General features: G+C 34.5%; 3 protein-coding genes across 3 annotated transcripts; 2 read left to right on the top strand and 1 right to left on the bottom strand.

Moving 5' to 3' along the window:
* Positions 1–104: 104 nt before the first annotated feature.
* LOC149483081 (ribonuclease P protein subunit p40-like) lies at positions 105–1,182 on the top strand. The gene has a single exon (XM_089703446.1). The coding sequence runs from the start codon at positions 152–154 to the stop codon at positions 1,172–1,174; it is 1,023 nt and encodes a 340-aa protein (XP_089559572.1). The 5' UTR covers positions 105–151; the 3' UTR covers positions 1,175–1,182.
* Positions 1,183–1,687: 505 nt separating this feature from the next.
* On the bottom strand, positions 1,688–11,878 carry Sod1 (Superoxide dismutase 1). The gene is made up of 4 exons (XM_089703217.1): positions 11,680–11,878; positions 11,264–11,314; positions 9,379–9,549; positions 1,688–2,249 (listed from the first exon to the last, which is right to left on the bottom strand). The coding sequence occupies exons 1-4, from the start codon at positions 11,743–11,745 to the stop codon at positions 2,070–2,072; spliced, it is 468 nt and encodes a 155-aa protein (XP_089559343.1). The 5' UTR covers positions 11,746–11,878; the 3' UTR covers positions 1,688–2,069.
* Positions 11,879–12,355: 477 nt separating this feature from the next.
* On the top strand, positions 12,356–13,811 carry LOC149483079 (uncharacterized). Its single transcript, XM_089703207.1, has 3 exons — positions 12,356–12,507; positions 12,735–12,770; positions 13,110–13,811. Exons 1-3 carry the CDS (start codon positions 12,463–12,465, stop codon positions 13,734–13,736), a joined length of 708 nt encoding a protein of 235 aa, XP_089559333.1. The 5' UTR covers positions 12,356–12,462; the 3' UTR covers positions 13,737–13,811.
* Positions 13,812–15,103: the final 1,292 nt, after the last annotated feature.

The following is a 15,103-nucleotide window of genomic DNA, read 5'->3' as shown; positions in this document are numbered from 1 at the left end:
ACAGATCAAACAAAAAATATGTCAGATTTGACACCTAGCTAAACCGGCTAAACGCAGAAATGTCAGTGAATTTCAGTCACAACAAGTCAATGCGGCATGAAAAAATTCATAATTAAGAATAAATATTGTCATTTTTATACTTTTAAGCAAGATGCTCTGCCCCGAAGTAAATAATTTTCCACCGCCTAAAACTACGTGTACAGTGCGGAAAAATTTAAATATAGAGAAAACAGAAACCATAATAAACTTGAATAACTTTTATAGAAGTGCTTTAATAACTTTTCCTGATGAATTAAATGTACCGAGTTTTATTCAAGAGTGTTTTCTAGATGACAGTGATTACTATAAGATCTTAAATTGTCCTGTGGTTGAGTTTATTGATTCCGTCTTCATCGAAACTTTTGTTCGAAAAGGGAGGTTATATTGTTTATCAGTTAATAAAAGTTGTATCACTCATAATAGTGCAGCAATAACACCAGACGGAATACTAACATTGAATATAACAGATTATGTTTATCAAACGCTTGGTTTGGAAGGAATAAAGAGGCCGCATAATTTTCACGAAGTTCGGATAGATTTAAAAGATATAAAGCGGAGCGAAAAGTTAAAAAATGCTTTAAGCAAGCTGGAACTGTTCAATTTCTATATATCTTGGGAGCCACACGATGAAAACATATGCCCGTCTACAATAGCAAAATACTTTAGTGATAAAAACTACACTGTGACACAACATGCCTTACAAGCAAAAAATCTATCTCCTGAAATTACAACAATACCATCTCTAATTGACATAGACATAGATGAAGTAGTGGAATGGTTGGGAATGTTAGCACACAACGCTAATTTGACACCAGAAGAGAATTACATAAGTACATACTATGTACCTGAGAGTGGAACAAATTTGCAGTCAACGAGAGTCGCAGTACTAATCATAAAGGGGTTCATGACACCCAATATAATAACTAAAGCATGCAAGGCTATATCAGAATATGTTTTAACAAGAGAACTAGAGAATTATTGGGCAGCATTAAGCATACAAACTGTGGAAGAAAGTTTATATCAATGGCATTTTAGTAGTCAAAGAATGTTCCAATCGCACAACTCATCTTGTAATATATTTTTTACACACAAAGATCAAGTTATTTATTCTATAGGACAATTAAAGTATTCTTGATAAATTATGTTGTGTAATTTATATGCTACCTGAACAAGGTTCTACAGAAACTTACTTTGGATATTCATATAACCAAATATATGTACATAATTCAATATGTAATTTTATTTAACTTGATATTATTTGTGCTAACTGCTAGTGTATTTTCAGGATAAGGATATGGGATGTGGGATTATAGTCGATGAGAACATTCATAGCATGCGGAGTTTAATACGCGGCTGTGACATCAATAATGATAAGGGTTGCGCATGCCTTTTAAATGAATGAATGATTACTGGGCTCCTCAATCTCATTAACAAATGAATTGTATACCAAACAAAACATTGATAGAAAAATGGGATGCCTGCCCATAAGTGCAAGGGAGCACACAATATACTCTATACCGTTCGCACTTTCCCTGCATGCCATGAATGTTCTTGTTGACTATAGCGCTTACATTGATTATAGAATATTTATGACATTGTAGAAGGTCATTTAGTCACTTACATTAAAAATAAAACAAGATATATATTCCATAATATTTATTTAGTAAACAAAACAAGCATATGGCAGACAGGATTTAAATAGAATATATCCCTGCACCAAAATAACAAAAAAGTGAAACACGAGATTTCAGGGAATGCTAAACACACCAAGTAGTTTATAATTTAGATTATGCTTAAAATATCTTTGATGCGTAACATCAAATTTTTTAAAATGTTGCCAATACCAATTTCATCACACATACTATCAATCTTTGATATATTCCACACAACACCCTGTTATATCAATTATCATTCCACACACATCAAAATATTAACGAAGTTAGCATAGACTACAAACTATAGACAAAATTGGTACTGGCAACACTATTTGTTCAGTTTGGCGCCAATTTTAGGTGCTATTTTTTTATTATTTATTCAGCTTTGGCCAGTCCAATGACTCCGCAGGCGATACGAGCTCCAGCATTGCCAGTGCTCTTGCTCAATTCGTGGCCACCAACGCCAAGATCATCTGGATCAGCATGGACAACTAAAGTGCGGCCGATAATGCTGTGGGGTCCAGAGAGGGAAATCTGCGAGTCTTGGATGCACACCTGTAAGGTTGATATTTGTTTAGTAGTGTTGTTTCATAAAATATTAAGAAAAGTTATTGGATATAGAACTACTGTATATTTAAATTGTTATAGAATATTAGAAGAAGTTATAGGATTTAGAAATTAAAGGTTTTTAACGGATCTTAAACGCGATTAATTATTCATTTTATTATTTACCAGACGTTAAATTTCTAAACGTATAATACTCGCATAAAATCAAACACTAGAAAATACTAAGTAATAGGGGATATTGAAAATTAATGTCTTAGTTTCTAAATACCATTCATTCAACACATAGTTTGAATTTATTTCCAACTATTATGAAAACAAAATAAATGCAAGTCATTGTGCTCATCATCATTTTAATATTGACCAAACTTCAAGGCCAATAACACAACTTCTACATTTAGAAAATGTTTCAACTAAAAACTAGACAGAATAGATTTTAAAGCATTTGAAATTGAATGCTTTAAAACAAAATATTGCAGTAGAAATATACCAATCTTCCTAATATTTGGATATCTTTAAAGTCACACAACTTCATCATATAAACTTTCGCATTTATAATATTCTTATATTCAGTGATCTTTCGACTTCCGCTAAGAAAGGTCGCGTCGCTCACGTTTGGGCGCTAGTTAGTGCTCGGGTATTGCGCTGACGCAGCAACCTACAAATCGTCACGTCTGGCCGCGTGCGGTCGCCGCGATGACCCAGTTACCGAAAGTAACTCACATATTTGTGTAAACAAAGTGTTAAGGCGAAGCTATAACGTTTAATTAATTATGGCTTCGACATCTCCAATCAAACTAATAACTGAAACAGAACACCTGTTATATAAACACTACAGTGAAGAAAAAATAAAACGAGAACATCTCCAGAATTTAGTGCATGACCTCAAAGGTCAAATAGAAAAACTTCAGCAAGAGTTGAGTTATATCCAGGGGCAAAAAAGTACAGACCCCGACAAAAAAGATAATAATGGGAAGCCGATGCAGGTCCAGTACGAGACGGATGAAGAAGAGCTTGCAAAGGAAACAGAATGGGTACGACAGAAAAGTAGAAAAAAAAGGAAATTGAACACATCACTGTCCCCACCATCTCATCAAGCAGATGAAACTACTGCAAACAAAGAAAATGTGAAACCTAAGAAACAACCTTCACCACCACCCATAATTGTCGAAAACGTAAAAAACTATCAACAGTTTTACGATCTTCTTTCGGAAAATCTAATGAAAGACTCGTTCATCATGAAAATGATGAATGGAGAAAAAGTTAAAATAAATTCTAACGACGGTGACTCGTATCGCGCTATTACCAAGCATTTGTTACAGAACAACTGCCTTTGGTATTCTTATGAAAATAAACAAGAAAGGCCGATTAGGGTAATGGCAAAAAACCTGCACTCCTCATACGTGCCAGCTAGAATACTTGAAGACCTGACATCTAAGGGATACAAAATCCAGGACGCGGTCAACAAATTGAGCTGGAAGAACAAGGAACCCTTAAACATGTTTATGCTCTCTTTCGATAAGGATGAGGACATAAAAAAAATATATGGAATTAAATCCATATTAGGCTGTAAGGTGGACATACAGCCCCTGAAAACATCTAAGCTGATACCACAATGCAAAAGGTGTCAAGCATACGGCCACACACAAAAATACTGTTCAAAAGAACACAGATGTGTTAAGTGTACAGGCAAGCATTTAACAAAGGATTGCAATAAACCAACTACAATGAAACCAAAATGTGTTCATTGTGGAGAGCCTCATCCGGCTAACTATAGGGGATGCACAGTGGCTAAAGAACTTCAAATTATTAAAAACAAAAGCATAAAAAGGAATGTGCAGCCAAATCTTCAAATTCTAAACAAAGAAAAAGTGACCAAACTCAGTAAACTTACAACAACAAAAGAACTTTCGTATGCATCAGTGACACGAGGAGCGCAGCCACAAACATCCTCACAGTCACAAAATAAGCCACTAAACCAACTCATGGATGAAAAAATGAATACCATCTTAAAGCTTTTAACCTCGTTTGATGAGAGGCTTAAAAAACTTGAGGAAAGCAATAAAAGAGCTTCCAATCATAAACAATAAAAATGTCGAATACATTAAAAATTATGGCATGGAATGCAAATGGACTGCTAAAACATCAGAATGAACTAACAGCAGTCCTAGACATAGAAAACATTGATGTATGCCTCATCTCAGAGACACACTTCAACAAAGAATCCCACGTAGAAATCAAAGGCTACAAAGTTTATCACGCGCTACATCCCCATAATACATCAAGAGGAGGAAGTGCTGTCATTATAAAGGAGAACATCTACCATTATGAAGTAAATAAATACGAAAAAGAAGAAATACAAGCAGTGGCGGTCAGTGTAAAAACTAAGCATTGTCCTATAACCATTTCATCCATATACTGTCCACCAAGGTATTCCTTGAAAGCAGATCATTACAAAAGCCTTCTACACGATCTTGGAAACAGATTTATATTAGGAGGTGATTTTAATGCTAAAAACGTATACTGGGGTTCAAGACTGACCACAACCAAAGGAAGAGAGTTACTATGTGCTATTAGAGACACGCAATGTAAAACTTTATCAACGGGTAAACCAACCTATTGGCCAACCGACCGACAGAAAAAACCAGACTTAATTGACTTTTTTATTTATAAAAATATATCACAAAATTTTCTCCACATTGAGGAAGGTTATGACATGAGCTCAGACCACTCGCCTATCATACTAACTATAAGTGAGAGCATAATAATGAGGGAAAGTCATCCTACTTTAGTAAATAAATATACTAATTGGGAAAGCTTCAAAAAGGACTTGGAATCTGTGATAGAATTAAAAATTCCTCTAAAATGCGAGGAAGATCTGGAGCATGAAATCAGAAAATTTATTGTTGATATACAGAAAAGCGCTTGGAATAATACACCTACTGTTAGAAAAAGCAAAAGATCCAATAATTATCCGCCAGAAATAATAAATCTTATAGCCAAAAAAAGACAACAAAGACAGATATGGCATCATACGAGATTTCCACATGATAAAACAGTACTTAATAATCTTACTAAAAGACTGAAAAGAACAATTCAAAAGTTTCAAGATGAATCAATGGATATCTTCCTTAGTCATCTAACTAGTGATCGTACAACAGATTACTCCCTTTGGAAAACCACAAAAAGTTCAAAAAAACCAATGACGCATATCCCACCAATCAAAGATGTGAATGGGAGGTGGGCAATCAGCAACGAGCAAAAAGCAGCAAGATTTGCACAACATCTGGAGCAAATTTTCAAACCCAATGAAGAGAATGAACACTTCACTTTAGTAGAAGAAACAGCAAATGATGAGCTAGAAATAAGACTAGTCACTCCAAGAGAAGTATCCAGTGAAATTAAACGACTTAGCCGAAAGAAAACACCTGGCTATGATCTCATTACTGGAGAAATCCTTAGAAACCTTCCGCGGAAGGCTATTGTCAAACTAACTACAATCATTAATGCTACCTTTAGGCTTAAGTGTGTGCCTGATGTGTGGAAAATAGCCGAAGTTATAATGATACCAAAACCTGGTAAACCGCCACATGAGACTACTTCATACCGGCCGATCTCTCTGCTGCCGATCATGTCAAAATTATTTGAAAAACTTTTCTTGAAACGGTTAAAACCCATAATCGAGGAAAGAAACTTAATTCCTGAGTACCAATTTGGATTCAGAGAACGCCATTCTACAATAGATCAAGTACATAGGATAACCAATATAATTGAAAAGGCTCTAGAAGAAAGAAAAGTTTGCTCCACGGTATTTTTGGATGTGGCGCAAGCATTTGATAAAGTATGGCACGAAGGGCTTATATACAAACTAAGAAATATGCTCCCAAAACAGTTTGCTGACATCTTAGAGTCTTACTTATCACAACGTATGTTTAGAGTAAGACAAGATGATGCATATTCAGAGCTTAAGCCTATAAAAGCTGGAGTACCGCAAGGAAGTGTCCTGGGTCCTATTCTGTACTTGTTGTACACTTGCGATATTCCTGAGTTAGAGAACAACACCATTGCAACATTTGCGGATGACACAGCTATAATGGCTACAGGTGACACTCATGAAGAAGCAGTAGAAAAAGTTCAGACAGCTGTTAATACGATCTTTGACTGGACGAAAAAATGGAGAGTAAAACTCAATGAGTCTAAATCTATTCACATAGACTTCACAAACAAAAAGCCAAATTATCATCCGGTATACATAAATAATCATGTAATACCTTATCAAAATACAGCGAAATACCTGGGTATGACTCTAGACGCAAAGCTTCGCTGGAAGGCTCATGTCAAAAAGAAACGCGAGGAGCTAGAGCTTCGCTATAAGGCTATGTACTGGCTAATTGGCAAGCATTCTACACTTTCAAAGCAAAACAAATTACTCTTGTATAAACAAGTCCTTATGCCTTTGTGGACTTATGGTAGTCAGCTTTGGGGCTGTACCAAACAAAGTAATACCACTATCATACAACGATTCCAAAATAAAGTGCTGAGAGAGATCGTGAATGCTCCCTGGTACATTAGAAATGACGACCTACATCGGGACCTTAAAGTAGATCTCGTCACGGACATAATTAAAAAAAACGCCGAAGCTCACGAACGCAGACTTCACCATCATGTGAACGTCGAGGCTATCCAGCTCCTTGACAACACGGACATAGTGAGAAGACTAAAAAGGACAAAACCTTTTGAGTTAGTTTAGTGAAGTGTCAGTGTAATATAGTGAGTGCTATTCATAAAGAACACATGAACAAAGTGTCTTCGCCTTAAATAGAGACATTAAGAAAAGTGTTAATGGACACATTCTTAGACATACTATACCTAGCAAATTAAGTTAGATTTATATTACTCATTAGCCTATAGTAAAGGGCTAGATCGTAATTTTCAATAATGATACCTTAGGTCTTAGATCATTAAGTAATGGATGGAGCACGCTGGCAAATGTTCTAACTAAACTTTCTGCCGGTTTTGGTGCGGGGAGGGTAACTCACACTTTGAAACACAATCACACATTCACAAAAATAATTTGTGTCTTTACAAACTCAAACTATTACAAAATGGACAGACTAGCATGTTTTTGCACACATACATCGATTACACAGAAAAATCTCTGTACATATACGTAATAATACAATCGCTCTAAAGGGATGTAACCATATCGATATTACAAAAATAATAATTTTGTTGAAATTAGAAATAACATTAATATTATATTCATAAAAATACTACACAGGTCATTTGTAACGTTTTCATCATTATTATATGCATACGAAAAAACAATAAAACGCCATTTTATTTGTATTTGAATATGTATTTATTCAACACATCACATATTATATTCAATAAAATAAATATCGGTCCAGAAATTTTTATTATTTCTGTACCGAGGTGTCCATTCTGATTTTCTCCCACAGCATTCAATCCACCTTAGCCTTAAAGCAGGATTTTTTGTAAATCTGAAATATACGCAATATTCGTACATACATATAAACAAAGTAGCTGCTCCGCGCGGTTTCACCCCCGTGGCTCCACTCCTGTTGGTCGTAGCGTGATGATATATACCTTCCTCGATAAATGGGCTATCTAACACCGAAAGAATTTTTCAAATCGGACCAGTAGTTCCCGAGAATAGCGCGTTCAAACAAACAAACAAACAAACAAACTCTTCAGCTTTATAATATTAGTATAGATTACATAATAGAAAGGTTACAAGATTAACATTACAAAAAAACGGCTAAATGCGAGTCGGACTCGCGCACGAAGGGTTCCGTACCATTAAAATGTTCTGCCAGTTAAAAGTAACCGAGCGTAAATTTTAATAAATATATACAAGACTTACAAAATAAACATTATACTCCTTTTTATGCAGTTGTGTAAAATTATAATATAATAAAGATTAATTCTCATCTCATTTCAAATTATACTTAGAAAAATATTTTTTTATCGACGTTCAAGTTAAAAGCAGTCCGTCACTAAGAAAGTCGTAAAAATTTACGACCTTTTAAGCGACGAGTTTTTAAATTCAACTCTATCACTAAGTTCATAAAGATTAAATTTGAATTTCTCTTCAAGATAGTCTCGCTACATCACTTTATAGTCTCGTGGGGAGTGCGGTTCAATATCGCGTTCTAAATTCAACTTTATCGCTTAGTTCATAAAGATTAAATTTGTATATTTTCTCTTCAAGATAGTCTCGCTACATCACTTTATAGTCTCGTGGGGAGTGCGGTTCAATATCGCGTTTTAAATTCAACTTTATCTCTTAGTTCATAAAGATTAAATTTGTATATTTTCTTTCCATGATAGTCTCGTGAGGCCGCATCAATGATCGAGTACACACATGACTCGATTATTTGTCTTGATCATATCGCTAAACGATACATCGACGATTATTAGAAATTGCATTTAATTAGAAATATACGTTAAAAAAATAAAAAAATATACACAAATGAAAGGTTATTCCATCTTTTTTAATATTCGACATGTTTGAATTGCTTCTGCAAGACTTGACAGTGCAAAACGGCATTTTTAGCGGAGCACTCGCAGACGTCCTTTCGATGTTTTACGAATACGCAGAGTGTTCGTAATCGATTACGCAAATAGTTTTTATGAAAGCATAAGATTTTTCGATTCGAATAATCTTATACCTCGGCAAAAGGGGAAACGCCTGCGTGTGTTATCCATTACTTAATGATCTAAGCCTTAGGTTCATTATTTTAGGTAAAAAAAAAAAAAAAAATTATAATATTAGTAGGAAGTAGGATTATGAACAAAAGATAAACATTATTTTGACTGGCCGGTTGGAGTGGTTGGTAGTGACCCTGCCTTCCAAGCCATAGGTTGTGGGTTCGATTCCCACCCGGGGCAAATATTTATGTGATGAACATAGATGTTTGCTCTGTGTCTGGGTGTTAATTGTCTATATTATAAGTATTTATTTAAAATTATACATGTATGTTTATCAGCCATCTGGTTTCCATAACACAAGCGAGAGCTTAGTATGGGATCAGATCGTGCCGTGTGAAAATTGTCCCGAAATATTTATATTTATTATCATTCGCTATCTACTTACTTTAGTAACACCCCCATCGCTGCTGGCCTCAATGTTGCCCAGATCGCCCACATGCCTCACGCTAGCATTGGGGGCTCCGTGCTCCTGTTTCAACGGGTTGAAGTGAGGCCCCGCGGACGTGCAGCCATTGGTGTTGTCTCCGAATTCGTGGACGTGGAAACCGTGCTTGCCCTGGAATTTATTAATTAAATTGATGAGATATAAGCTGGTGAAAAAGATTGAAACAAATTGGCATTTCATGAAAAACATAGAAAATTTGGATGGTTTTTTGAGATAGTGATTAACTTAGTAGCAAATATAGGCTGTGAGAGCAGTTAAAAACATTGAAATCAGTGTAAACCCTCTGCGATTTTTGAGAAGCAGTTAATATAGAGATAGTATGGTATATAAAATATTAAATATGTCGGAGACGGTCAATAGCATGGATGTAAAACGACTCGAAGCACGAGTTCCGCGTGGTGGCAGCACCGTAGCTACAGTAAAGTTGGCGGCTTACTTCATGCTTGTACCGGGTCTAGCCGGTGAGGGCTCGCCCTCGGGACGGCACTTCACATTCGAACATTGGAAGAGTTCGGACCTTCCACAACTTGGAACTGTTAACCTTTTCTTTGCTTGTGTTTAATTTTAATGTGTAATGTGTAACGTAACGGTTATTAAAAGTGATTGTACTTTGCTCAATTACCCACAGCTTGAAAATACATTCACATTCTGCACCTTTCCCCGATAAATATATAATTCATTATTATATAAAGACAGATAATCTTTGTACCTACTTCTGATTTGCACACTTAATACTCAAACAAATCAGTTAGCATAAATTTACATATTTAAATAATGTATTCTAATCAATGTTCAATGCTTTGTTACATCAGTAATGTTATAAATACCTGACCCAGTAACCCAATGAGACCAATAAATTTTATTTAATGTTTAAATTCAAAACTTATTTTTACAGATTTCTGGACTTTTAAATTGTCCTTTTAATTGAAATCATGTACTATATAACTTCCTATAACTTTTAATATTCTATTGGTTAACAATTTACATTAAAATGATTTTTATATTTTAAGTTTGAAGCAGATATAAGTAAAAGTTATCAGTACTGCAATGCTCTGAAATTCTAGTTATCATTTAAATAATGAAGCTATAACAATTCAATGAGAATTTAAGTAGAGTATGGTTCAAATTACATATTCCAAATATAAAAATGAATCGCAAAATGTGTTGGTAAGCGCATAACTCGAGAACGGCTGAACCGATTTCGATAATTTTTTTTATTATATTCCTTGAAGTACGAGGGTGGTTCTTATGTAGAGAAAACGTAAATATGTACTACGGGCGAAGCCGTGGCGGCCCATTAGTTCCAAATAAAAATAATCAAACCATAGTTTATAGAGTACAAGGTCATCTGACCCTCACTTAATATATTCTTATTTTTTGCCTTATCACTATCATAAATATTCATATAGTTCATTTGCTTACATCATTGCAAGTTCCTCTATATAATTTCAATTAACCATTTATTAGAAAAAATTAAAAAGTATGTGAACTAGAAGAAACTATATTTATTCCTGTCAAATTTAAACTGCCAGTAGCAATTTCACTGTTTACCATTTATGGGATAGAAGTTCATAGTTATTAAAATATATTTTATGTAAAAATTAAAATTAAACAATTTTAAATTAATCGCTATTGGTCACACTGTATGTATTACATATTTTCTTTGCAGTCATGAATATCACAAGCAGATATAAATCGGAATTGTAGGTTACAGGAGTGTTTTTAAATTCTACCCCTTTCTATGAAAACAATCTGTATTATTATTAATTATTATCTGTATCTGTGTATTTTAAGTATTAAGTTATATTGAAAAACAGCAACTCACCTTAGAAAGACCTTTGACCTCTCCAGTTACAACTACAGGAGACTTATCATCCTGTAATACATAAGAATATGCTCATTTAGATAAAACATAATAAAGTGTAATTTGTAAACTCATTATTGCATAATAATGTGGTAGTGTGGTTCATACACTGTAGCTTGAGAATATACACATATACATAGATTGTAGTGAGAAGTAGATATTATTATCAATAGTTACGACTTGAGTTGCAGTGATAAAGCTTCTAGAAATTACTAAGTATGTAATTAAATAAGTTCGAACTTATTTTTCCTCACGATAAGGACACGTAGTAATTATTTATCATACCCATCTATGCGATAATTATTGTGTAAAATAAATATACTCTTTAGGTACGGGTTATTTACAAGGTCATTGAAGCGGAAAAAAAATAAACCTACCTTCTGATCGAAAAGCACGGTGCCGCTTACATCACCATTAAGCACGCAGACAGCTTTGACAGGCATTTTCAAATGTTTTAATTAATCAATATCAATAATAATACAAGAAATTAATCTCTAATTTCACCGGCTATTCACAAATAATTAAAATCGGCGAATCGTTACTTCGTTCCACCTTGGTAGCAATGACGTAAATGAATATAATTTTTATATGTCAAAGTCAAAACATGACAAACGCTGGCTCTACATACCAGTCGAAAAAAGTACTAGGTATCAGATACAGTTGTCTTAAAACTAAATATCTTTGTATTTTGAATCACATTTTTTGAATTGAACACGTTTGAAACCACGAAACGTACCTTAGTTCATTGCATTTTTTATCCTAGATTCATTTTGAAAAGTAAAAAAAGACGTGTGGCACTCGGGGACTGCCGCGGTAAAGCTATTGCATGCTATGCCTTCAAGCCACACCTCCGTGCCCGTCCCCGTGGGGAGCGTGAGGTTTTTTCGTTACGGAATTTCTCGATTCAGTCCCCGCACTCAAGAACCGCGATCGAAGCGGAATAGCTTAAAAACTCTATTGTCTGTGTCTATGGTACACTATGCTTTGCAGCCTATTGCTCCGAGTTTGCAGCTTTGACTTTGACATATTTTCATAAAAAGTGACAAGAGACGATCGAGCGCGTTTTCAAACAAACTCAAAACAAAAATATTATAATTTGTTCTTTTATAGGAAAAATTTTAAAACTGAATAACCAGCAAGTTGAGCAAAATAAAGGAATCATGGAAGGCGATAATATCGCTGTGTTATTAGCGTCAACCCCAGGTGTAAGTTCTTTATTTATTATTTGTGTCAGATTTTTGTTTTGCTTACTCAATATAATTACATGAAGTTGTACAGGTTCATTAATATAAAAGATTAGGTAGTGTAAAATTAAAGAAAAAGTTTTATTATCAGCAATGTTTTTTAAATGATGAATTGTTAAAAAAACATCATCTAGAGAGGTTATGGCTATGTATATAATACTCTTTACTTTTTATATTTACTTTTACAGATGGAAGGAGTTCAAATGGTGGAAGAAGGACCAAGGGTATGTTATACTGTGTATTAAAAACTAATTTTCATGAGGTGTTAAATTACTATCAAATTGATTTAGATTTTAGTCAATTAAATCATCTTAAATATAAATTAACCGCGTTTTCAAAGAAAACCCGCGTAGTTCCCGTTCCCGTGGGATTTCCGGGATAAAACCTATCCTATGTGTTAATCCAAGTTACCCTCTATATGTATGCTAAATTTCATTGTAATCGGTTCAGTAGTATTTGCGTGAAAGAGTAACAAACACACACACACACATCCTCACAAACTTTCGCATTTATAATATGTATTAGTAAGATTTAATATCTAAACTGTATTTTTATTGTTTTAGGTATGTCCATTATGCTCATCACCAATTAAACTATTCTTTATAAACTACAATGAGAAACTGTTAATGTGTGAGAATACAGAATGTGAATTTCCCTTTGGTTATGAAGAACTACAGTTTGTGCAAGTCGATAGTGCAGACAACGAAACAGGGTCGATTAAAAAGCGACATTTCTTTTCATCACGCACATCAACTTCAGGTGTATCTGTTACTGATGTAGATAAATTATACAAAGCATACGATTCAGATGACCTGTCAGAAACCTCGTCTATCCATATGTTCTCAAAACCACCTCTAAAATCGTATAACAGAGACCACAGGAAAATAGAGAAAGACATGGAGGATTTGAAACAAATTAACAAAGAATTGGCTGAATTGAATAGTGAAACGAAAATTACAAATAAAACAATACACAATCAAAAAATGATTAGGAATTTGTATAAATTACAAGAGCCGTCGGGTGTTAAATTATTGAAGCCGCAAGAATTGCAGATTATAAAGAAGAAAGAAGCAGCGAAACTGCAGGATGTTAAAATTGATATTGATAAAGGGAGTGATATATCCATTATTAAAATTGAGTTGATTAGTACTGAGAATAGTAATGAATGTGACGATGATGCTGAAAAGTAGTTAAATGTCAATTATTTAATTCTCAAGTCGCCATCCACTTATTACAAAACATAGACTAACTATAAACCAGGTCAAAAACATTAAAACCATAACAAAACATGTTTTATTGACTGACTGATTGGCTTGGTTGGTAGTGGCCACAGAACATATAAAAGAGGTTAGAAAGGCAATAATTCGCCGTTCCTATAAGAACCGGTGTCGCCTGTGGGTGTGGCCAAGTCCGCGCAAGTCCGCTTACGAACATATTTGCAATTTCAAATCTAGCCAATCATAGCGCCGCGCGATCACGCGATTTAAAATGGAACGAATCATACGCATGATGATGATGTGAGCAGTGCTCATATCCTTGGCGCGTCTGCCCCGCCTAAAATGCCTTTCTAACCTCTTTTATATGTTCTGTGGTAGTGGCCTTGCCTTCCAAGCCTTGTGGGTTTGTTTTCCACCCGGGACAAATATTTGTGTGATGATCATAGATAATATTTGCGCTGTGTTTGGGTGCTAACTATCTATATAAGTTTTTATTTAAAATCATGTTTATCAAAAAAAAAGTATGTTTATCAGCCATCTGGTTTCCATAACACAAGCGAAAGCTTAGTATGGGATCAGATTGTGCCATGTGTGAAAATTGTCCTGACATATTTATTTATTTATTTATCATTAAACCATAGATGCCATAGACAAGGACTTTAAACCTCTGTACTGAAATTAACCCATTGACCACCGAGCGGCCCGATCGGGCCGAGACACAATAGATTTTCTATTGTGTCTGTGATCCGAGGACTGACGGATTAAGCTGTGAATATATTATAGTCTGCATTTAATCCAAGTCTATTTAAGTTTTTGTAAGAAGATGGAGTAAGTTTGTATTTCATTGTATTATTGTTTCAGAAATGTTTTGTTTTATTGTTTCATCATGAATAGTTATTAAAATGTTAAGTATATGATATATCAATTTTAACACTCATGAAAATTGTTCAATGTAAGAGTATTTTGTCATCTCTCATATAGACTACAGGCCCATGTTGAATCTGTGGGCATGTGTGACTGTGTGGCATCTGTGTCTATTTCTATACTGTTTTTAATCCATTATTCCGCAACGCCGTACAAAAATCATGGAGACAAGGGGAAAAAATCTCTACCTGTACATTCGAATTCTCATCTGCAGTCTGGTGGACAGCTTACAAGTGACGGCATAGTGCTGAATCTTATTATTTTATGCTATCATTCTAGATAGGTCACCTGGTGGTTCAAATGACCCATAACTTTTTCAACATGGGCCTGTAGTCTAATATTTTCTTTACAGTTATTTTAATTTATTAATTTAATGATTATGTGCTAAAAGAGTTTTTTTATTTTTATTTAGTCAA

The sequence above is a fragment of the Colias philodice genome, chromosome 14, assembly GCF_061535455.1.
Source record: "Colias philodice isolate Cphi_HAF_F1 chromosome 14, ilColPhil1 Martin Lab GWU primary, whole genome shotgun sequence".
In the NCBI taxonomy this organism is placed as follows: domain Eukaryota; kingdom Metazoa; phylum Arthropoda; class Insecta; order Lepidoptera; family Pieridae; genus Colias; species Colias philodice.
This window is presented reverse-complemented; position numbering and strand designations above follow the sequence as displayed.